The sequence below is a fragment of the Filicampus tigris genome, chromosome 1 (assembly GCF_054856515.1).
Source record: "Filicampus tigris isolate MCC_2025a chromosome 1, RoL_Ftig_1.0, whole genome shotgun sequence".
Lineage (NCBI taxonomy): Eukaryota > Metazoa > Chordata > Actinopteri > Syngnathiformes > Syngnathidae > Filicampus > Filicampus tigris.
In genome coordinates, this window is record NC_141217.1 from 20,993,678 (window position 1) to 21,017,891 (window position 24,214).

The 24,214-nt window shown below is 40.6% G+C and overlaps 1 protein-coding gene across 6 annotated transcripts in view; it reads left to right on the forward strand.

The window, feature by feature from the left end:
- Positions 1 to 201: 201 nt before the first annotated feature.
- src (SRC proto-oncogene, non-receptor tyrosine kinase) overlaps positions 202 to 24,214 on the forward strand; it is a 33,838-nt gene continuing 9,825 nt past the window's right edge. The window contains exons 1-8 of one of the 6 annotated variants that reach the window (XM_086025921.1): positions 202 to 622; positions 17,955 to 18,218; positions 19,282 to 19,381; positions 20,056 to 20,073; positions 21,990 to 22,088; positions 22,422 to 22,442; positions 23,539 to 23,565; positions 23,699 to 23,802. In XM_086025921.1, the coding sequence (XP_085882047.1) occupies positions 17,963 to 18,218; positions 19,282 to 19,381; positions 20,056 to 20,073; positions 21,990 to 22,088; positions 22,422 to 22,442; positions 23,539 to 23,565; positions 23,699 to 23,802 (625 nt within the window). In that variant the 5' untranslated portion in view covers positions 202 to 622; positions 17,955 to 17,962. The remainder of the gene's footprint in view (positions 623 to 17,954; positions 18,219 to 19,281; positions 19,382 to 20,055; positions 20,074 to 21,989; positions 22,089 to 22,421; positions 22,443 to 23,538; positions 23,566 to 23,698; positions 23,803 to 24,214) is intronic. The other 5 variants (XM_086025940.1, XM_086025931.1, XM_086025956.1 and 2 more) reach the window with 5 other exon arrangements.

Below are 24,214 nucleotides of genomic sequence, written 5' to 3' on the forward strand. Positions count from 1 at the left end.
AACCAATTATTAATGTAAAGGCATTTAAATTACTAATATACGTTATTGAAAACCACAAAAATGTTTTCATTATCGTAATATATATATATATATATATATATATATATATATATATATATATATATATATATATATATATATATATATATATGTATGTATGAGAGGTTCCACCAATCAATGCGCGCCTGTCTGTAAGGCCACGCCCCCTCCCCCTGCCTGTTCTGACACATCCCGGTATTTTGAACGGAACTGGCTCTTCCTGGGCTCACACGGACGCTTCTCCATGCATAAACATCTTGTGACTGAGGGACGTGTTTTTTTGTTTTTCGGTTTCGTTTTGTTTTTTGCAGCGTGAAAATGTTTACGCCGAGTAGGAGCTTCCCTGCGGTATGACCTCGGCACACCGGCGTCCCCTCGTCGACTTTCAATCGTGGCACGGACGGAGTGTGGCTGTTGTTGTTCGCCCCCCATCCAGTCACCCCCTCCAAAAAAGCCAAATTTGAGGAGCTAGGGCGTTTTGGGCCTCTCTTTTGCTCGTTCTCCTACGTGTATATTGATGGTTTGACCTGAAGACGTGACCGGAACCAGTGAAGACCACCACATACCTCCGCGAGTGGGTTGGGTGAGTAAACTTGCTCTTGTGTATAACTGGCGCCAGTCACTGCGTCAAAAAAAAAAAAAAATCACCAACAACAAAAAGATCCGACATGCTGCACTTAACTATCTGTTTAGGAAATCTACGGATTATATTATACCTAACGTTTTGCATTTTAATTCTCATGCAACACACTGGATCCCCCACACAGGGGGTACTCGGTTGAGCTACGACGTTTCAGGGTTACGTAACGAAACGTCATCACGCATCACTTAATGGCACGCTCAGTTTCCGCCGGAATTACTGGTTTTCCACGTGACCGTGTTTTATTTGTGGCCTAGAAGTGTTTGCAATGCACATATCTACTGTAGTTAGCTATGATATGACTACCTAACGCATAACCTACCTAACGCATAACCTACCTAACGCATAACCTACCTAACGCATAAATTCAGGTTAGTGGTAGACACGACAAGCACCGCCGACTTAATGCACAAATTTTGCGTTGCATCTCAGCTGAAAGATCGGAGTAAAACCAACGACCCCCGCCCCCTGTATTTATGATTTATCTTTGACAACACTGAGTCTGACGTCGTACTCTATTATCAGGTGGACTTGTAGACAATGAAAACTGCACACACTTCACTTATGAAGTGCTGTGTACGTGTCTTTTTAAAAAAAAAATCCAACGTACATAATTAATGGCCTTACCATTGAGCTAAAGAACTGCCACAGACAGTGGATCATCTCTGAAGTGTTATACTGTATTGTGGAACCTCTTAATTAAGTCAAATACCCTAACAAGGTGCTATATTTTTTAGAAAAATCTGCCTCTAAAATGGGCCTAATCTTGGGAAGCTACAAAAATGAATGATGCACAACTTTTGCTTTTCTTTGGCTTTTTTGTAAGACTTTTTTTCCAAAAGAAGGACCAGCTTCAACAACAGAAGAACAATATACACAGGCAATTAAGTAAAGTTAAATTAAAGCAGTATTTTTCATCCTGCAATAGGATAATTTTTATTTACATGTTTATCAATGGGGGGAAAAAATGCTCTCAAATCTGAGTAAACAGAACAACTAGCGTCCCATAAAAATCTGAGTTCAGCTTTAGAGGTTCCACTATTGTTATTCAATTTCTTTGCCTTGCACATCGGAAGATAGGGCCAATGGGACAGACCTATGACACCGTCCAAACTGAGGGAACCCAAAGGGTTAAATATTAGATTTCAAAGTACAGAATTAGAAGAAGTGGCGACAAGACTTTTAATTTCGTGACATTTTGGACAATTGTACGCATCCAACTTTGTGTGAACAGTTTGGGGAAGGCCCTTTTCTGTTCCCAGTCACAAAGCAAGGTCCGCAAAGGCATGCTTCCTTGAGTTTGATGTGGAGGAACAAGCCCATCAAACACATTTTCCCCTCTCAGCACCGACCTCTGACATCACAAAAAATCCCACAGACACACTCCAACACATTTTCCCATTCATACTAAAATATTCAGGGGACCAACTCTATTTTCATTCAGAGGACCAACTCTATTTTCACGTCTGGTAGGTGCACCAAAACTGTTTTTTTTTCTCAGTTAGTTTCATGCCCCTAAAGTTTGGGAACGTCTGCTTTAAGTCATTCCTAGCACGTTTTTCCTTCCTCAAACTGTTCAAACACAGTTGTCATGCAGCCACGATTAGTCTCTTCCATGGAGCGTGACTCCAACAGCAAAATATCTCCTTTAATGTGGCGCTAATGGAAACAACCAGGTTTGCCCAGACGGCGTTGGTGTAGTCGTGCGCCCTGTAATTTGTGGAAGGGCGGCCGCGTTCGTGGGCGTGCACGGCCTCAATGAGCCAACCTGGTTTAGCCACTTCGGAACGTCACATGCATTTGAAAGCTTTCTGAAGTCGACCCGCCCTGAAAACTCTCACTTGTTTTTCCCTCAGTAATCCTCTCGGAAATGTGTTTTTTTTTTTGTTTTTTTTCCCCCTTTTTCTCAGTGAGACATATCAGAGGAGCGTCAATACATTTTCAATCATCATGGAATCATGCTCCCATCTGCGTTTCAGTGCTGCATTAGACTAATCCTCCACAGATTATGTTAGTAGTTATTTTTGTGTTTTCTGACAGAATTAGAGATTTTTGGCAACAAGCAAACACATGTCCTAAAATGTCGTGTTGAGTGTTTCTCAATGTACTGTGAGATGCTTCACTGTGCACATGTTGGTCTTGCCTAATGCTCCTTGGAATTCTATGAATGCAATGCAGTGAAAAGCCTGGAATGGAGATCGGTGGGAAGGGGCTCTCAAGGCTGAAATTCCTGCTAATTGGCAGCATGGCTTTGGACTGGAGCCTTTTGTTGCTCCTTATAGTGGCTCGGCCTGCCTGTCAGGGTGATACACTGGGCCTGGCTGGCATCAATGTGCCACTTGTTTCCACAGCCATCCGGGCCCTGCGGCTACAGGACGAGTCACTTCCACTTCCAAAATTGCCTTTGTGTACCTACTCAGAGAGGCGGACACGGGATCATTTTGGGTTGGCCAGTCAGAGACTCGTTCTCATGTTGAGTGATGTCGACATTGTAGACAACTGTCTTCACGTAACGTAAAATCATCAACCACATTGGAATTTGTCGGAGAGACTGCTTCTCTGCTGCTCTTTTGGTTAGCAACTAGAGTTCTTCAAATTCATTTGAACACAACTGAAACAATTTATGACAATGTCTTACAAATGAGTATTTAAAGTTGAAGTCAACCCAAACATATTTTTTTCAAGAATATGTTCCCAGAAGGCCCACTAGTTGAAACACAGCATTCTGATTAATTTTGCGTTTGTGGAATATAAGTCAAGCAGCAAAATGCACTCGTTTTTAGCCATCTCTGGGGGCGGCCATTTTGTCTTCTGTCGACTGAAAATCCCATCACCACCAATCACAACGACGGCTGACCTGTTTTCTGAAACCATGATTGGTCGTTGTGAAACATCGCAATAATTATCGTACAGTGACATCAAAATATTGCGATAAAACTAAACCGTGAGCTTTCGACATCGTTACATTCCTAATGGTAATAAGGAGATATTTTTAGGGGGAAAGTAGGATCTGCCTGATGAAAATGTGGCTTGTCTTTGTAACATGGTAGTGACAAGGCGAAGTAAGTACAAATGAAAAGGAGCAGATGTGAAACGTGAAATATGTTGAAGCCAAGGTCAGTTTAAACCGGGACAACTTTGTGATCGTTCCCCCTGTGGATTTAATAGTTCTGAAGTGAGCACACCGTAGCCGACGGCTTGCTGAGATCATCATTTGATCCCGCCGGTGTCCCACTTTCCTTTTGGTCGAATGAGGATTAATTGGCACTGAGCTCGAAGGACACATTGTAATTGTTCCTGATGTTATACACTGGAGGAAGCTTGTTTGTCAGAGGAGAGCAGTCACGCCACTCGAAACAGACTCGGGCTCTTAACATAATATTCATTGAGGTTTTTTTAGATACTTAATGCATGTATTGTATATCTATCTAGCTGTCCATATTATAGTACCAAAAATAAACGTGTATTGTATCTAACTTGGGACTTTTTTGTTTGCCGATAAGATGTGTGATATGCTGTAGTCGATGGGGGGGCCCTCTTAATTTTTTATGTGACAGATACTAAAGAAATGACGTTCTGGCCCAGTTTTGGTTCTAATTAGCAGCTGGTTATGAGAACACCAACACCACCTGTTCACACCTCTCCCATCTTGGTTCTGTTGATGTGTCAGTGGCCTACTTTTATTCTAGTCTACGCAGACGGTTCTCCTTAGAGTTTTACTTATATTCCTGTGATTATCTATGATAATAATCATTTTTCAGGCCCATTGTATTTCCATAAGAGCTGTCAAAAGGCCCATTTCTCGATTAGGTGTGAGGTGGTGACTTGGTGAGGAATTTCCATTTTAACATGGCTAAAAGCACAACAAAGTTCCATCAGCAAGATACGGACCTTTTAAAACTGCACTATGTGACGCTTCCCATCACCAAGATGTCAGTACAAAAGCAGTTGATTAATATAACGAGGATGGTATCTTGTTCAGAAAATATGAGAAATGTCTCAAATTCAGTTTTTAGTTGATGATAGTAGTATTCAAAGTCTTTGGAGGTAAATATTAGTAGGCTACTGCAAGGGCCATGGGCTGTGTTTAATCGGTGAAATACAAGTTATATTCATAATCACATTTACTAATCTTGATTTCAATAGCAATCAAAATAACCCTGATTATTTTTGTTCCATAATTGCCCAACCCTGCTCCTAATAGAAATCAGCAGAGGATGCAGTTAATTCAGGCCCAAGAGTTTGCAGGCTAAATGGATGTAGTAGACATCAAAAAAGAAAGTATTCCGGAACAAAATGAAGTTTGATGCAGCATTAGTTTTAATTGAAAAATAACAAAGTTAGTCGTAACTCTTGCAACGTTATCCTATATGTACCTAAAACATGACAGATGCAATGTGAATGGAGTGAGGTTCCTCAGGCTGGTAAAATTAGCATGTTAGTAACTTTGATTTTCACATGTTGATGCACTCGCATTTTCTACACAAGAACAAGTTAGACTTACTTTATTTTGCTACACTCTGCTTGTGTATTTGAATATTGACATTTAGCTAAGAGCTTCAGCCTCTGCCTTTCTGCCCTTTGCCATTCGTGTATTGTTTGCGTCGACGCCCGTGTATGACATTAGTTGCTACATTTTAATGATGTCCCTCTCGCAATGACCGCTTACATCCCATCTGTTTACTTAACCTGGAGTCACATTTGGAGGGCATCCCATCATGTCACATTTGTATCCATTACGATTGAGGTCTGATTCTCATGGCGGTTCTTGACACTAAGCAAACAGGAGCACACGGGGGGGGGGGGGGGGGTTAAGAACCACTTGAACCATGTTCTGTAAATCTAGTCAACCTGTTAACTCTCAGGTTGCGTGCCTTGATTGCCAAGGTTGTGTGTCTCACTCTCACTACCTGAATGCCACACCACAAAGAAGACGTGTGATCCCACACAGCAGTCAAGTCAACGGCTCTGGCATCTATTTGAATGGACTATCTGATAGATGTTTGATGGAGACAAACAGTGGAGGACTTGTGTCCATCCCAGCATCCCTGGCCACTTCCTGCCCCGCAGCGTTGGGAATGGGCCATGGGTGACAGAGGCCACTCATCTCCGCTCAATCCGCCCTCTGTGGCAAAGCGATCACCTTGGTTCCCATCGCTCTGTGTGACAGGAAAAGGCGTGTTTAGCACGAAGAAAGATGCCTCTGTGTCACTTTGTGGCGGCGCAGCTGGACAAGCTAGGTCAGGATGATGACATGTTCATGCATGAGGCTTTGCATCCTCCTTCACCCGTGCATTATTATGCAGTCCATGCTGATCAAGAACTAAATGCTGGACAGTGGTAATAAAATGTGCATAACAATAGAAATGGATCTCTATTTATCTTTACACCACATCATCAAGTCAGCAGGTTTATGGCGTCACTACCCACTAAACATTGAACATTCGTGTGGTCTAAATACTCAAGCATACCATCTATCTATCCGTTTTAGTTTACCAGTCAACATTTGCATTCTTCTCATCAAAACACAATGAATAGCAAAACTGAGAATCAAAGATTTTTAAGTTTTCAGATAAGTGAACGACAGAGACTGTCGCAAAAAGCTTCGTTGGGCAACGCGCTTACGTAACACTCGGTGTTTACACCGCACCAAGTAGCTTGCAACAATCTTCGGCTGGCTAGCTAGTACAGCTAAACATATACCTCAGGTTTAACCCGTTCATGCACAGTGGTCACTACAGTGGACAGCTATTTAAAAGTTGCTTTCGCCTATATTTTGTCATCTAAAAAATATATTTATATTTTAAATAATTACGTCAAATCATAATTAATGCATGAAAGTATCAAAATATTTTTTTCATTTAGATTAATTAATTTGGTTTGCTTTTAAATAGCTGTCCACTGTAGTGACCACTGTTCATGAAAGGGTTAAGAGGGTTATTCTATAGTTTCCCATAGGTTTGGGGGAGATGTTGAGCCGGGCGCTTTAGGCCATAATGGGTTAAGTGCTTGGGTGATCGAGTACACTTTTAACAGAAGTCTGTCTGGAACCTCGTTAAAGCGGAGCATATCAAACTTTGAACAGCCGAGCTGAATCGATATTGAATTGCGAGGGTATTGATGGATTGATATTTTTCGTCACCGCTAAGACATACACCAGTAAGTTTCAACCGGTCTTCCAATTGACATCAGACTCCACAGCCCAATCCCTATTTTTTTGGGGGGGTTACTTTGTTATTGCAGGTTTTCGATATGGAATTGTCAGCACTTTCGCCCTCCACTCCATCACAAACTTCAGCCTTACAGATGCCATGTTTTGCAGTGGTTTACTTGTGGTAATAACATTTATTTACCATGACACACCGTTTTCAAAAACTATTTCAGATGATTTTTCTCAAGTTGAATACATACAGTCAATTCATTGGATCTTTTATTCATTTAATTAGTTTAAGAACCCTTCAATACCGATTTGTCACTTTGCGATAATTGGTTACTCCTGAAATCCAACATCGTGCCATGCATGGTCATGCCACCTTAATCTATACATGAACGCTCAACTTGTCATTCTGTCGGTTTTGCTGGTTTGAATATTGAAATGAAGACCTGCTAAAACAAAGGGACAGTTTAAAGAAAGATAAGGTGAAATCCCTTATGGAAATGAAGAAGGAGTATACTTTTTTTTTTTTTTTTAAATGTGAATGCCATTCTTGGTTTCAGTTCTCACTGAGGACGAAGGGCCCAAACTTGTACTTCTTCAGAAATCTTGACACAATTTTATCTCTATCACTTTGTCAAAATAAATGTTTATTTTGTTTTTAAACAATATTGCTGGCATTATTGTTGTAAGGCAAGGTTGAGATGAGACCTTGTGTTTTTGCCTGCATTTTCTATATCTGCTACACGCATAACTCAAAAACAGAACCAAATTCAATTCTGGCCCGGTACCTAGAAAATCTATTGCTGCATGGTGAAAACTTCAGCCACTGAAGACAACAAACATCTGTTTCTCCTTAGTCTGACTGTTGTCCAAACACATCCTAATAAACATTACTGCCACCTACGGGGCTGAAATTGACCATTACTGACTTTTAAAATTTACATCATGGACTGGCATTTTAAACACTAAATAGCAGGACAAAAACATACAAACTCAGTTTCAATGGAACTGTGAAGAGGAAAGGTGTAAGAAACGCAAATGTATTTATTAATGTATTTTCATTTTTGTTGACAGCTCTGCCTTTGCGGAGTTCTGCTCTCTACCGGCCGGTAACATTTCCGTTACAGTACGCAGTGCATCATCATTCTAGAATTGCAAAAACAACAAATCTAGCAATGGCCCAAGACCTTTGTATAGCACCTGTTGACAATCAAGAAATCAGACCGTCACCATAATTGTAACTCTTGTTCTTGCATCGTTTCTTTGGTGAAGGGATCGTATCGTAGGCAGCTAACCTGTGTGGCTCTCCACACACGGTGGGCTGACAGACTCCATACCTGCTTTGCGCGCATTCCTGCCGTGGGCCGTGCGAGCAGGCGTTTAGTTTAAACTCGCCTCGGCATTCCTGAATGATGACTGTGCTTCGTGTCACTGCTGCACCATACTGGGGAATGTCACAGCACATGCACACCTGGCTCACATATCTCAACATGTTTGCTAGCTGGGTTGACTGTATAGCTGTATTCTGCGATCTAACATGTTTGGACCCCCGCCCACTGCACGTACAGAGTGTGCATACCTGAGCTGAGGAAATGAACACTGAGAAGGCTTTTAAGTTTCAAAAGACATTTGTCCAAAATGAAATGATACCTAGTGATGTGCTGCTTGCAAGTTAAGTCTGAATACTGATACATTGTATGAAGGAGGTTGCGAAACAACAATTAAATAGATCTTGCTATGCCTTACTCTATTGCAGGGGTCATCTAAACGTTTTGCACACATGTTGCATACAAGTACGGGCAGCGGCTTCAGAAAATATCCACACTCTCCACTCCCCATTATATAGATGATGTGATTCAACCCATCTCCCCCAAACCTATGGGCGACTATAGAATCACCCTCTTAAACCAGAGGTTCTCCTAGAAATTTAACATTTATTGATGAAACTTGTACTGGTGGCCCAGTTGAGCCAGCATCAGTGAATTTGGGATGGCCCATAATTTCACAGTAATTTAGATTCACAGCGGGTGTTATTTGAGCAAACACAGGTGTGTACACTTCACCAAATTGTGCTTTTCAAAGGCGTTAACCTCACATTGACGGGTACATCTGATCTGCATTTACACTGCGCTCACATCGGTAGATATCCAATACAGTGGGACCTCTACTTACGAAATTCATTGGTTCTGGAAGAAATTTCTTAAGTAGAAAATTTTGTAAGTAGAGACGCGTTTTCCATGTCAATGCCCTAATCCGTTCCAAGACCGTCAATATTCAGACATAAATGTTTTATAAAGCATAAAAATGCATCAAAACATGTAACAAATACACGTTACAATTGTACAATAAATGAGGGTTGTGCATAATGTAAAAAACAAAGAATAGAGTAAAGAATAAAAATGATGGGCGTTTCCCTTTTTAATTGCTGTCCTCATTGCTTTTTGCCCTCTTTTGGTTCATGTTCTCTCAGAAGTGGTTTTTGGCTGGCGTTTTGTAAAGAACTGGTTTAATAACGTAGCGACTGTTGATACATTACGGTCATATTCTTTGGCGAGATCAATCAAACGCATCCCCCTTTCATACTTTTCTATTGTCTCTTGCTTTGTTTGTATGGACAAAAAAAAAAACGATGTTCTCCTTTTTTTCTTTTCCTCGTTTCTAATTCACGTCAAACTATCGGAACACCTCATGGCCTGAGGAGCAAATGACGAGGACGCTGCATAGACATATCGATCACATATCTATCTATCTACTTGTCTATCTGCACACATAGACACATACGGCAGAGGTTCCTCTTAGCCAATGGGATGCCAGGAAGATGCTAGGCTAGCCAGTGGCAGAGCAGCTATGAGTATGTTGCGTTCAGGAAACTCTGTAGCTGCGAGTAGCAGCCCATACTGTATTTTTACCTTTCGTATCCTGAAATTTCTTTCGTAACCAGAGGCAATATTTTCCTGTTGAGGCGTTTCGTAACTTGAAAATTTCGTATGACGAGACGTTCGTAAGTAGAGGTGCGACTGTATGTATCAGATTTAGAAGAGACCTGATTCTAATCTGAAGATATTTGATTTTAAATGTGTTTTTTTTTTTTTTTTTTAATTTAATTGGCACTGCCATGATGCATATCCCAATTGGGCCACTTAAGAGGAAGAAATCAGAATTTTGTCACTTAAACCATGCAGTGGAAATCCATCTTAAAGTGGAAGTCAACCCAAACATATTTTTTTCAAGAATATGTTCTATGCAAGCCCACTAGTTGAAACAAGGCATTCTGATAAATATTGCGTTTGTGGAATAAGAGTTAATCCACCAGTTTTTAGCCATCTCCGGGGGCGGCCATTTTGTCACTTCTGCCTACTGAAAATAACATCACAGTTACTGAGGGCTCAGGTAATGACCAATTACAGCTCAGCTGTTTTCTGAAGCTGAGCCATGGTTGGTCGTTATCTGAACCCTGAGCTTCTGTGATGTCATTTTCAGTCAACAAGAGTGACAAAATGGCCGCCCCCTGAGATGGATAAAAACGGGTGGATTTTGCTGTTTAACTCATATTCAACAAACGCAATATTAGTCAGAATGCCGTGTTTCCACTTAGTGGGCCAGCATAGAACATATTCTTGAAAAGAATACCTTTGCATTGACTACCCCTTTGACTAAGGTCAGCGTTTCATGGCACAGAAACACAAACAAATGAAATCTACTTTAACCTTTGCTTCGGTTCATGACACTGATGTCAAACTTCAAAAAGTGACAAAATGGCCGCCCCCTGAACTGGCTAAAAAGGGGTGGCTTTTGCTGCTTAAATCATATTCCGCAAACGGAATGTTAATCAGAATCCCGTGTTTCAACGAGTGGGCCTGCTGGGTACATGTTCTTGAAAAAAATGTGTTTGGGTTGATTTCCCACTTTAAATGTAAGGAGCGCAAATTAGCACCATATGATGAAAAAAAGCAACTCTCCCTCCTCGTCAAGGTACAAAAAAATCATGTTTGTACATGTGTTTGTGGGCGCATGACGAGGGCCCGTGTGTGTTATGGTGAGAGGTGGGCATAGTAATTGATTAAGGGAGTGTTACAAATTAATCAATAATGTGGATGTAACTGTTTGGACTCGTTTTTGTTTTCCCCTCGCAAAAGCAAAAAATAACCTATTCTAAAATGGCCTGGATGTGTTCTAACTGAACCTGTCTGAAACCCAAAATAATTTCATGTATGTCATACTCGGATTAAGAAGGGTGGGGAGTGGGGATAAGATAAATCCATGAATTTGCAGTTGGTGCCAGCAGTGTTTGTTGTTTGGAAGTGGACATATAATTCTTCAGTAAGCTTGAAGACAGCTGCTGCTCCACAAGCCCAACGATGTCATATGATTTGAAGGTCAGCTTAGTGATGACGTTTGGCAAACAAAAGGTGTTATGAACATAGGTCACTTGAGGGGGAAAAAAATCCACCCACATGACCAAGATCCTATGGTGGAGTGCCCAAACACTGCCGGCTCCTGCGAGGCTGGAATGTGACACAGGAATGTTTGTGTTTTGGCTGTTGACAAAATTATCACACTGAATGTAATCTGTACAGGTGGTCTCACCTTCGTTCACTTTCCAGAAACGTATTCCTCATTTCACGAGCCGCCATCATTCATCAGTGCAGTGTGTCGATTTTGTGGAATGCTCCGAATTGCCTCCATGGCAACCGCGGAGATGTGCATGTGTGCTTGGAGCTGTAAATATTGACCTCACCTCCTGTCCAACCTAGTGACTGTCCATGACGGTGGGGTGGCAGTGTTGGCTTTGTGATTGGGGCTCAGGACTATTTACCCACCAAATATGGAGCCGCTTTTCAAAGTTTACATGTCCAGCTAACGCTTTAGCTCTATGTTGACATTTGTTTGTACTTCTTGCCCCACTATAATTGGCTTACTGACCTAAGTGTGTCTGCCTCCACTACCTTAGGTGGCGCTATGGCCCCTTTCAGCCTCTTTGGTCAACCCTATATGAAGAACAATAACTGTTATGTATGTTGCAAAATGTATAAAGAAGCGAGGTTGATGAGGAACTATTAACATAGCTCACTACAATTAGTGCATGCTATATAAGCTTTACTTCTTATACAAATGACATGCACACGGCATGTTTTTGTTCTACCAGCTTCATGTAGTCTTGTTTGTCAAATGTTGTGGAACATGTTCAGAACATCTTAACTGCCGCACACTGACGACTGAATGAACTAAATGGAACTTGACAATTATGAACACAAATTACAGTCGGCAACTGACACCTACCTGCTCAACAATGTTTCGAAGCATTACAGACCGTATTTTTCAGACTATAACTCACACCAGTCCAAAAAATGCATCATTAAAAAGAAATAAAAGTATATAAGGTGCTCAATTTTATAAAAAAAAACGAGACCAAGAACAGTAGCGCTCGGACTCACGACCCAAAATCCCTGTTCCACCATTGTTCTTCTACAATGTTTTTGTTTGTTAGCGTGTCTAGTGTCAAGCGATGTGTTCTATGCCGCTTGGTTTTTGTATTTCCCACGGATAATAGGGTAAATGTGTTCTGCTGAAGCAAGTAGTCACTCGACTGTGCAGTGGGGAAGCAGCACATGAGAAATTGAATTTAAAGTAACTCAGTCAAAGTAACTTGTTTACATGTCCACTTTCAGTCAGACTAAACCAATCATTCCATTTTCTCGAGAAAAGCACGGAAAGCTACTGACTGCGCGTTTGAAACAAACTGCAATGAATTACTGGACCTTCGTGATTGCACAGGTTAAGCGAAAGCTGTGTGGGTGTACAGTCAATGTTAGCTGTGCAAACACATGTGAGTTCCTGTGTTTTGGTTCAACGAGAAGAATAAGGGAACATGGTGACATTTAACCGGGACCATTGCTAGTGTGGAGTTGTTATTTGTTGAGACAGGATAAAGAGAAGTTCTCACAGCAGTCAGACTGGTCTATCCAGTCTTGTCATTGCAAAAGATAGTGTTTGTCTGCAGGCCCCGGTGGAATGTCGTCGCAGGGTTTAGCCAGGAGGCTAAGGAAAAGGATGGCGATGATCAAGATGTCAACAAGAGCGTCCGGATCATGTGGCAATTGGTGGTAGTGACCCAGGAATGAACTAGTAGTGTTGTATTAAGATGAAGGAATGCATGCGGTGGGCTGACATAAGGATCACATGCACACACACATGCACAGACTTCCTAATCTGTGAATCCCATCATTTGGCCAGCCCTTTGCAGAGCACTGCTCAGATAAATACTAAAGTGGACCAGATGTGTCTCCCGTGGATGCAGTGATCCAAAGGCAAACGTAAGATCGTCAGTTTGTATTTTGACCACAAGAGCAGAGCTAAGTATTCCGTCTGTGACGGACCGGGACCGGCCCATCTATCCGTCACTGACGGACGCCCGTTTTGCTGACAGTTGACGAATGACGGGTAAAATTTTAAAATAGATGGACAAAGAACAGTTGGAAGCACCTTTATTCAATCCATCATTTGTCTGTAGTCCGTCATTAGTCTATTTTTCATGGGGGGCTTCGATGTCTCGTGAAAGGGGGGGGTGCTAGTGAAGGTTTACTCGGACTCGCAGACTGACGGCCATTTTGAAATTAAAGGCAATTAAAATTATAGACGGTTACTACCCCCCCCCTTCCCCTGGAAAAAAGGCGAATGATTGAAGGGTACCCACGCTGCAGATCAATGACAAATAACGGACACTCCACTTTTAGTAAAATGCCCAGCTCTGCACAAGAGCACACCGCCAAACTGTTCTGCTGGTTACACAGCCAGTCCACCTATGACGCGTGCTTATGTAAATAAACGCAATGAAACCAGAGTGTTATCTTCGTTTCCATTTAGTCATTAGAGCTCATTTGCTTGTTAAACTAGTGACAATGGGACTTCCATAACGGCTGCGTTATGGACTGTGTTCTTTCTCTGAACTTCTGTTTTTGTTTTGTTTGCTAGTGGCCCAGCTCTTGACAAAATTATAAACCAAGAAATGATTTTTTTCTTTTCCCGAATCGTATAAATGTGTAACTTCATACAATACCCTAAAGAAAGACTAGTCTTACAAAGGCTCTTATTATTGTTGCACAATTAATCAATTAACAAACACAGAAGTCGACCAATGTTCAACCAAAACCAAAGGAGAAATGAAGTGGTAGAAGTGAAGAATACTGTCGTGGTTTTGGTCTCATCATACAAGCCTGAACTCGCCTCTTCACCAGTTACACCATCTGTCAGTCTGACTTGAATTTGTTTCATCTTCACAGCAGGGAATATCTTATCAAGTCAGCATACAAAAAAAACATCTGAAGCAAGTTTGACAAATTGAGATGACCCGATAGATGAAAAGAATCTTTCCAAATTGAGGAAGAACCCTGTGTTTTTCATCACAAAGATCATACAAATATGGACTGACGGAAAGGGCTGTGAATTTTCATCTTATCAGGACGATAACACTGCTCTTATTCCAATGGCGGAATAAGGTTGTAACTGTTTTTTCCCCGGGTTAAGTGTCCAAGTAAAGCATTTGTAAAGGAGGAGCCCCCAGCAGCGTTACTGAAAGACTGCTGTTAGAATTCAACCAAAGCCCTAAAGACTCCAAGGATTTGGAGCTCTTTGCCAGATCTTATGCATAATTAAGAAAAGCCCTCCCCAAGCCAGCAACCCCCCCACCCTCCAGCCTTGCCACTGGGATTTTTGTGCAGCCCAGCATCCTTCCATTGTAGTGTTTTCTTCAAGCCCTATTAGCCCAGAATGAGGCTAATGATATTAGCTAACAGATGATAACACACGCTTCCGCTCTGTCCAAATGTCGCCTTCATTTATTTCCTTTTCCTGCCTGCCGGCCCATAGGGAATGATGAAAATGTTCATAATCTATTCTATGGTCGCAATTATGAAAGATTGATTGTTAGAATTTCTTCAATTTGAAATGATTCAGGATTGTCTTGGTTAACATGCCTGTCTCACAGTTGAGAGTTGAAATCTTGGACTCAGGCTTATGTGGCATTTCGATGTTCTCCTTATGCTTCCGTGGTTTTCTCCATGTACCCCATCTTCCTGCCACATTCCATAAACATGCATAGGCTAATTGAACTCTTTAAATTGTCCATAGGTGTGAACGTTTTTTTTTGTGTGTCTGTCTATGTGGAAAGAGTGTATCCTGTAGGGCTGCACGATATTGGAAAAACATGCGATATAGTTATTGAACACAGCGCTATCGATATTATTGCGATATTTAACATGTACCGAAAGAAATTACAATTTTATTATCTAATGAAAAAATGTTTTTTTTTACATGCAAAAAAATAAGCAAGTTCGGTGTATTCTCAGCTAATTAAATGTAATTCCCCTATATAATCAAGTATTGTATGGCAATGCACATTTTTTTTGCACAAACTTGCGGCTCACTGGTCAATTTTGGATAAAAGCATACAATTCCAAAAGAAACGTATTGCGTGTCTTTGTGATATTGTATACTGCACTGACATATATCGCAATATCAATGTTTTTTTGATATATTGTGAAGCCCTAGTACCCTGCCCAAAGGCACTTTATCCATGCCCTCATGAGGACAAACGATTTAATGAATGGGTGGATGGATGAAAATATCAGAGTATAATACATTAAATAGTCCAGTTACCTGTTGTTGTAAAAATTGAGACAAATTTTCAACCAGCAGGGAGAGTGCACTTACTTCAGGCCCAGCTCATTTGCTCAAACAAGCTGTGGCAGAAGTCAAAACACAATGAATTAGTAAGCTAGACTAACATTATATTGCCTTTCCTTTCCATAACTCTGCCTTTCCCCTTTTTGTTATGGTCAGATGTTTTTTTTTTTAGACTTGCTGGAATAAAAATGATTTGTTCTTGCCTGCAGTTGAAATTAATATCTATCCATTCATCCATGCAGCCATCCCGTTTATACACTGTTTGTCCTAATTAGTGTCGTGGGCCACAGCTGAGATTCCAAGCTAAATCTCAGGACTGTGAGGCAGACTTCCTAAACACTAGTACCACAAGGCTGTCTTGACCTGAATAAATATTTGAGGGAAAACAACACAGGGATTTATAATTCATTGATATTTTTTGTTTGTTTGTCTGTTAAGGAGGTTTCCTCAAATGGTCAGGTTTTTAATTGTACACATTTTATGTACGTGAGTCAGACCTCTGGTCATAAAGTACAAGCTGGTCTTGAGTGAAGCAAACATGGCGATGAAATGAACGCGATGCATGGAGTGCTCGGCAGGCTGAGCATCTTGGCGCTTACTGTGGGCACTCTGACCCCTGCCAACTTGTCACTACAGCTCCCACATCAGCCTTCTCTGAAAATTAGCCTTTCATAGCAGACCCCCTGTGGTTATATCTGTCTACCATAGCGCTGCTTTGGCTTAGTGTAATCATATTCCCACACTAAACTGTGATTACTGCTCCTTCAGAGTGCTATATAAAGCATAATGGGAAGAAAAAAGACGCACTGATCCAAAATGGACCGTTGATCTTTCAACTGCTGTCTGTTATTCATATTAACCTTTAAAGTTCTGCATTTATTAGCCAGCACCCTTCACTCAAAAAATGAAATTGACTTTACCCTAAAATGTATATTTCAGTGTTGTTATTTAAGCCTACAAATTGAAAAATAAAAGATTATGTTGGAATGCTAGTATTCAATTTATAATCAACAAAGTAAATTTGGTCTTTGTGAAGGTCTTCGCTGTCCTGAGTGACATTTTAGTTTTTTATTATTGCTTTCCCTACAGTCTAATAAATGATACAATCAATTATTTGAATTGGAGTCACTGATTGTGTCACGCTAAACTCTTACTTCCGTGTTGGAAGCAGGATAAGCGGTGTAGAAAATGGATTGACCATTTGAGTTGCTGCGTGTGCGTGTGTGGGTGTGTGGGGGTGTGTGGGTGTGTGTGTGCGTGTGTGTGTGTGGTGTGTGCACCTGTGCTGAATGTGAGGAGCAGCAGCTGATATTTGGTATGCAGTCAATGTCCTACGTCCTCAAGCCCTCTCTGGAATTTCTCTGCACACATTTTTTTCAACATACAGTGGAATATGAAATCAAGACTTTAGGCTTTTATGGCAAATAGGTTTTTGTTATTGTTTTCTCTACACGGTTCAGTGATAAACATCTCTTTTTTTTCCTTGTCTATGACTGTACAGTACTCTTCTACGTTTTTCACAAATGACTCCTTTCAGACTTACCAGGGACAACAGTGTCATTTTGAAACACTTTCGTTTTCAGGCTCCACAATTTTTTTTTTTTTTTTTTTTTGTTTTGTTTTTTAAACAAACCCTAAAAGGACATTTTGTATATTACCAACTTTCTGTCACATACAGACTAGTGAAAAGTTTCTTTAACCTTCAGATTCTAGTTATTTCAAAGCAAGACCCCCATTGATTTAGGGTGTTATTTGAAACAACTTGGCTAGTGTTGCTCAGGTCAAATCAATACGTTGTGGTTGTCATCCAGACTTCTTTCATCTTTCAGAATTACAAGAACACCACAGACTGTGAGTCGCGGTGTCAATCACGGTGTTGTCGTTATCGTAAGACTGATAGAGACTAGTAATTCAAGAAAGACTTCCATATTTCGGGCATTGAATATTTGAGCATTGATTGATTGATTGCTTCCTGTATGACCGGTGGGTCACGCAACTCTTTTGGGTGGATTGGTTTATTAATTTGATTATGTCTTTGAATTGATTGTATTACTGTTGTGTTCTACTTTTCGGAGTTAAGATGGCAAAGCTGAAAGTATGACCCAGGGTAATAAGAAAATGGTAATGTTATATAAAGTGTTTGGTGAAAAACGTACAAGTCTGGACTTTTTATTTTTTGCACCTGTTAAATGTGTTTACTTCATTTTTACACATGTGGTAGTCTCGTTCCTCCTCAGTTTAATAATTATATGCCTTAAATTGGAATTTGCACCTCTATGTCAAAAACAATTGAAAAAATAAGGTTACTTGTGTTAAAGTGGGTCACCACTGAGTGACAATGGATGGAGACAACATTTTAAAACCTCATGTTTTAGATTGGCTTCAATCGTCACCTCATTTGACCCCCCACCCCTCCTGTCCTTCAATGCCCTCTAGGCCTCACAATGGGGGGATCCAAGAGTAAGCCCAAGGAAGCAGGTCCACGCACCATCAGCCTCGATGCCAACCTCAGCTCCGGGGGCGGGGCTGGCGGCCACCACCTGAACTCCGCTCAGCTGTCCTTAACTCCAAGTCGTAGCACCACTGTGGAGGGCGGCCTGGGTGGCAACCATTCCATGAGCAATAAGGCCGAGCTGGCCCTGTTTGGCGGCGTGGACACCAGTAACCTCAACTCCTCTTCGAGTAGAATCACACTCGGGGGTAAGACGCTTTTGCTCAAAACTGTAGTCTTATTTTAATTTTTTTCTTTTGTGTGTTTAGTATCGATTAGAGTTCATTCAGGGGCGCTATTCGAGCTTGAATCAAATGTTTCTGTCGGAAATCTTGGAAAACTGAAAAAAAAAATCCATTCAACCTGTTTCCGTCATAAAACAGTAACTGTACGTGCGATCCCTCAAGTAACATTAACTGTTCATTAAAAACTTACGCTTGACTTTAGAATCACCCTGTAAAACTTGACGTTTTCCTGGAAATTCAACACTTACAAAATAATTGATATCTCAGCCCCTCTAGCAGATAGAAGCATAATTCCAAAAGAATCTGAGAGCTTAGACATGTGGCTCTCACACAGGCGGCACAGTTTATTATTTAATGTCTCAATCAAAAATAAAAAAGTAAAGTGTCAGTGCAAGAGAAGCAAAAAATCAAGTGGTAATTAGTACCATCCTCTATTCTGTTAACAAACCCGTCTATCATCATTGTATACAAACATATATATTTTAACAATATATCACGATCAACTGGTTCCACTGGTTCAAAGTCCACAAGGATTTACTTAATTTTATTTCGGCAAGTGGTTGCATGAAATAAAATCATCTGAATCCAGATAGATTTTTTTTAAAGCAGACTATACATCTACTTTAAAAATGTATCTGGATCCAGATGGTTTTATTTTGTGTAATCACTTGACAAAATAAAATGGAGTAAATTCAACCATTTGTTTTCAGTGTTTCTCACTACGTCACTTATTTCCGAGCACCCGCGATTGTCGGCGACTGCCATTACTGTTCGAAAAAATTCTGGGACATCCTCCGATGGCTCACAACACCATCATATGTACAGTATATTCTGATGTATTTCATTGGCTAAGAGACCGAGAATTGGTTAAAAAAAAAAAAAAGTAAATGATGGCTCTAAATGTAGAAAGACGCGAACAGCGCCTTTAGTGGTAGAAATGTGGTTATGCGCTCCCGGTCTAAATGGGTTAATTGTGCATCCTCGGGAATGTCTGTAACATACTCATGAAAATTTCCTCTCCACACAGGAGGTGTAACGACCTTCGTGGCGTTGTATGACTACGAGTCTCGAACAGCTTCCGATCTATCATTCAGAAAGGGGGAACGCCTCCAGATAGTCAACAACACGTAAGGATTATTAGTAATATCACATTTTTGTTATTGTTTTTTTTTTTTTTTGGTACATCTCATATGGTCTTATGAAATAATATGTGATCAAAATCATCACAAAGTTGACTTTCAAGATTGTCATCGGCCAGAGAAAATATAGTTATTTTACATAACTTCTGTTGTGAATTGACACAATATACGTAAAATCGTCCAGGTTCTTGACATAGTCAGATTTTTTTTCCACCATTGCTTCTTGATTTCACATTTGCTGGCACAACCCAAGCTTCCTGACGTAGTCGAAGGATGATCGGGCGTTATGCTTGTTTTTAATAGGGAGAGAGCGGTCACTTCATAAATCAATAGATGTTCAATGAACCATGTGCTGCTTACACACTAACTGATGACCGAGACGGCGGCGCTGAGTACAGTAGTGGATTATAAGCATCTGACCCCCTTGAGGCAAAGACCTGGATAGGCATCGGGTCAAGTATGATAATGTAACGGTCCAGTTAAGCGAGAGTCAAACTCTTGGTTCTCCTCCCGAGAGTATTGTTTTACCCAGTGACTCGTAGGTTGTCACATTGATATGGTGTGCCACCTGAATCGCCACTGCTTATAATTGTCGCTTCTTTTTCCACCCTCAAACCCGACCCCCCTCATCGTTTCTCTTCATCCATCCCATTTTTTTCTAGGAGGAAAGTGAACTGCAGGTTTGTGAAGGTGAAATGGAGTTGCATTCAAGGTTGCTTTCACACTAGTGCCATTTAGTCTGTTTTAATAAGTTATCAACAAGAGACAAAATATGTTGTGTATATTATCGCTGTTTCACTCTCTAGTCCCTACAGCAAACCTTATTCCTGTTTACATTCATGCAACCGTTAAGAGAAGAGGGTCATGTTTTTTTATGATGTATTTTGGTTGACTGGGAATATTTACCCTTTGGAAAAAAACAACCAGGGGTAAACGGACCAATTTTACAAACTCAGCTGATTGACAACTCTCTGTGTGAAAGCATCCTCGATGTGCTGCCTGCCGACGTGTTTGCTTGCGTTACCCGAAGTTTGCATTCAATTGTCCAAACCACACTGGCCCAACCCATCTCTAGTCAATTCACGTTTATCTGAGACTTTTCAGCACTGTAGATGGTCATTGCAGTGCTGCAAAGCTTCAGCAGCTGCTCTCTTAATAATGATAAGCATACAAACACAATCCCCTCCCATTGTCGTATTACCCATGTTTGCATGCGTTGTCCCATTGTGTCCAAATTAGGGATGGGCATTCAAAGAAATTTCCATCAGTTTTTCAATGTTATTTTTTTATGTTCAATGATCAACAAATGTATTAGGACACCTGTCATAAAAACAAGGAGGGCCTTTTTTCAATTTAAATAAGCTCTCAATGCGAATGAAGAATATCACATTTAATTCACCTTTTTATACCCAATTTGGCTTACTGGGCTTCAGAAATTCGGTTCAGAAAGCAGTAAAATAGGAATAATTGGGTATCAATAAATATATATATTTTTTTTTTACTATTTTTGTGTATACCAGTACATTTAAATCATGGGTTAGGGTCATGGTAAACAATACCTGTTATATCTTAGCACAGGGCGCATCAACCTTTTTTAGTAACTGAGAGCTACTTCTTGTGTACTGAACACATAAATGGCCAGTTTGATACACACTTCTGAATTTAAATTTATATAAATTTGCTCAAATTATTTGGGGATAAATTAACTTCTCATTGTCCTTCCATAACTTACCCTCACAAATGATAGTTTGGTCATGACACTAATGAAATTGTGATTTAATAAAGACTAGACTTTTTTTTTTTCAACAACAATTTTACTCGCAATTGCCCATCAGCTGCCTTGTTTAAACAAAAGGAAATAGCCAGTATAGCTGATAGAAAGCAGCCTCAGAGCTAAACATCTTCTTATTCAAATACACAAGCCAAGTGTAATAATACTACTACTAATAATAATAATAAAGTCCAGGTTGCTGATTCCTGTAGTGTTGAGTGTAGAGAAATAAAAGCATGCCAACATATTCCTGTTCCCTAACGTTGAGAAAAACACGAATGTCCAATTTTGGATTAAAAAAAAATGTTCGCATTAATGCAATGTCTATAAGGTGGAAACACCATTAATGTAAAATTAAGAAAAATAAAAAAATTGGACTTTTTAACAGTACAGTGACAATATGAAAGTAGTCTTTTGACGATCAGTCCAGCAGATGTCCTGCAATATGCATTGCATTCCCACTGCCTTCCTTTTTTTAACTTTCTGTTTTGATCACTAAAGCAGCCTGGTTAGGCAGCAAGCTAATAGGGCCGTAATTAATTGCACTAATCTACTGATTTTTGGTATTCAAGTCAATTTGCTTCTGGATGTACCAACTCCACAACTTAAACCTGTTGATTAAAGAGAACTGGTAGATTGAGAAAATTCCACATTCACAGATTTCTGAATGATCAAAAATCGATGGTATTTATCATGCCCATCCCTCCTGGTGCACAATAATCTTAATTTGACTGCCCCCAACTTTGTCCCAAATATTCACACTGCCCATTGTTGTCCATGTTGTGTGTGTTTTTGTACCTCATGTGGCGTGTGTTGTCGTTGCAGAGAGGGCGACTGGTGGCTGGCGCGCTCCCTGACCACCGGAGAGAGCGGATATATTCCCAGCAATTATGTGGCTCCCTCCGACTCCATCCAAGCAGAAGAGTATAGCATTTTTCTATTGATCTTATCTTCACTTTTATCTGTCTTTCATGTCACCGTTGTACTCACTTATTTGCTCTCCAGCGTCCTTGTTAATAATTAGGTAACTGGTGTCATTGGCACGCCTGACTACTAGACTAGCTAGCTTTGCTTATTATAAAGGATGGTCCTTGGACAAGGACTTACTCATCAAAAGTTTTTAAAAAAAAAATCTAATTCGTCAATTTTGAAAGATTGAAAACGTGAAGCTGAGAAAATGTTTCATATACTCTACAATCTATGAGTGAATAATTCTATCTTGCTTGCTGCATGTCAAACTATTTCTCTTTGCAACAGTGATACACGACATGGACAAAGGTACTGAGACACGTCTTAATGTATTAATTAATCAATCAGAGGTTGGATGTGAGTCCGTTGTTGTCCCTAAAGCCCAATTCTTCATCTTACGGTGACTACTCACGAGCAAAGCGGCTGAACATGACTGAACTGGACAATTGCAAAGAAGTTACAGTCATCGATTCATACCTTGCGAGTGGCCCTTGCACGCATACTAAGTCGTTACAATAGAAAATGAGACCCATTGTGGGCCACGGACCAGTTCGTCCATTCCATTGATGGGGTGGTTGGGGGGGATTGATGAACGGTCCCACCCGGATGGTAATGTACATTTGGGAGCATATATACTTCGCTACAGAAAGTAAGTAAGTAGATAAATGAATATATAAATAAATATAAAGGTGTCAAGAACATTAGTTTGTGACAGTTATTGCAATATATTATGTAACAGGAGAGAAATAATTCCGCATCCTGCTCAATTGCAGAATACAATCAGTAAAATATTGCTTGTTTATATTTGTTATTATATTATATTCCAGTGTCTATTCCAGTGTCTGTGGAGGTTTCAGGTTATAGGTCTCATTGATACGGATCGATCTTGGCCGTGTCTCGGCGTTAACACAATAGGCAGTGACAGCTGATGGCCGGTGAGATGTCGCTTCATATCAGGAAAAACATTTTTTTGTTGTGAAAGCTCATCATGTACAAAATGGCATTTTTGATTGGCTGTTACATCTGCGATGTTAGGACAGCGTTCATCTATAATTCGGATTATAGAACAAAACTACTAACTTGTAGCCGACGCCTACCACTCGTAAGTAGTTGCAGAAGCCCACACACGACACTGCGCAACAGTTCAGTTGTGTTCGGCCGCGTTGCAGGCAATGCAACTCTCCCAAGAAGAGGGGACGCTGTTTCAGGTGCAATAGGAGAATAACTTCACTTTTCTCCACCTCTTACTTCTTTCCGGCGGAATGTGTCCCCATACTTTTGTCCGTACAGTATATGTTTCCTTCCTCCTTTCGTTCTCACCGAGATCGAATGATCAGTCTTGATTTGCTAAACTAACCTTCTTTAACAGCTCCTTGTCTCACCTTTTGCCTTCCTTCTTCTGCAGTCATCTCACACTGACTGCAGAGTCCAGGTAAGCGTCTGTTGCCATGGCGTTGTGTGTGCATGCATGCTCGCTTCTTCTTGTCTTTGACATCAACTGTTTGGGCCTTCACCAACCCGCTCCTTCCTGTGCCTTCTGTCTTTTCCCTCTTTGACCAAATCAGGTGGTATTTTGGCAAGATAACCCGCCGTGACTCTGAGAGACTGCTGCTCAGTTTGGAGAATAGAAGAGGAACATTCCTGGTGAGAGAAAGCGAGACCACCAAAGGTGAGCTTGATGCCTCCTCTGACGCTTGCAATATGTGCAATTGGAATGGGAGGGAATCAAGTCATGTAGTCTCTCAGATGGGGAGTCTTACAATATGTTGTTAACAAGTTCCCTACGCATTATTAATATTTTTGCATTGCATGGAGACGGTGTATTTCGCAATGATTACGTTTCTTTTCCAGGGACCAGGCGACTAAATTTTCTCGATCCAACCTGCCTGGCTTCTTGATTTTTCTCTGTATTTCTCCACACCCTTCTTATTTTGTTTTCAATTCCGGTTTCAGTTGACACAAATTGAAATAGCACCATAAAATTCCCCAAATGTGTTTTGCAATCACTTCTCCTATCATTTGAGGAATTAAACTGCCCTGGCCACTGTGTGCGTAAAATATGGCATTTACCAAATTGCAGA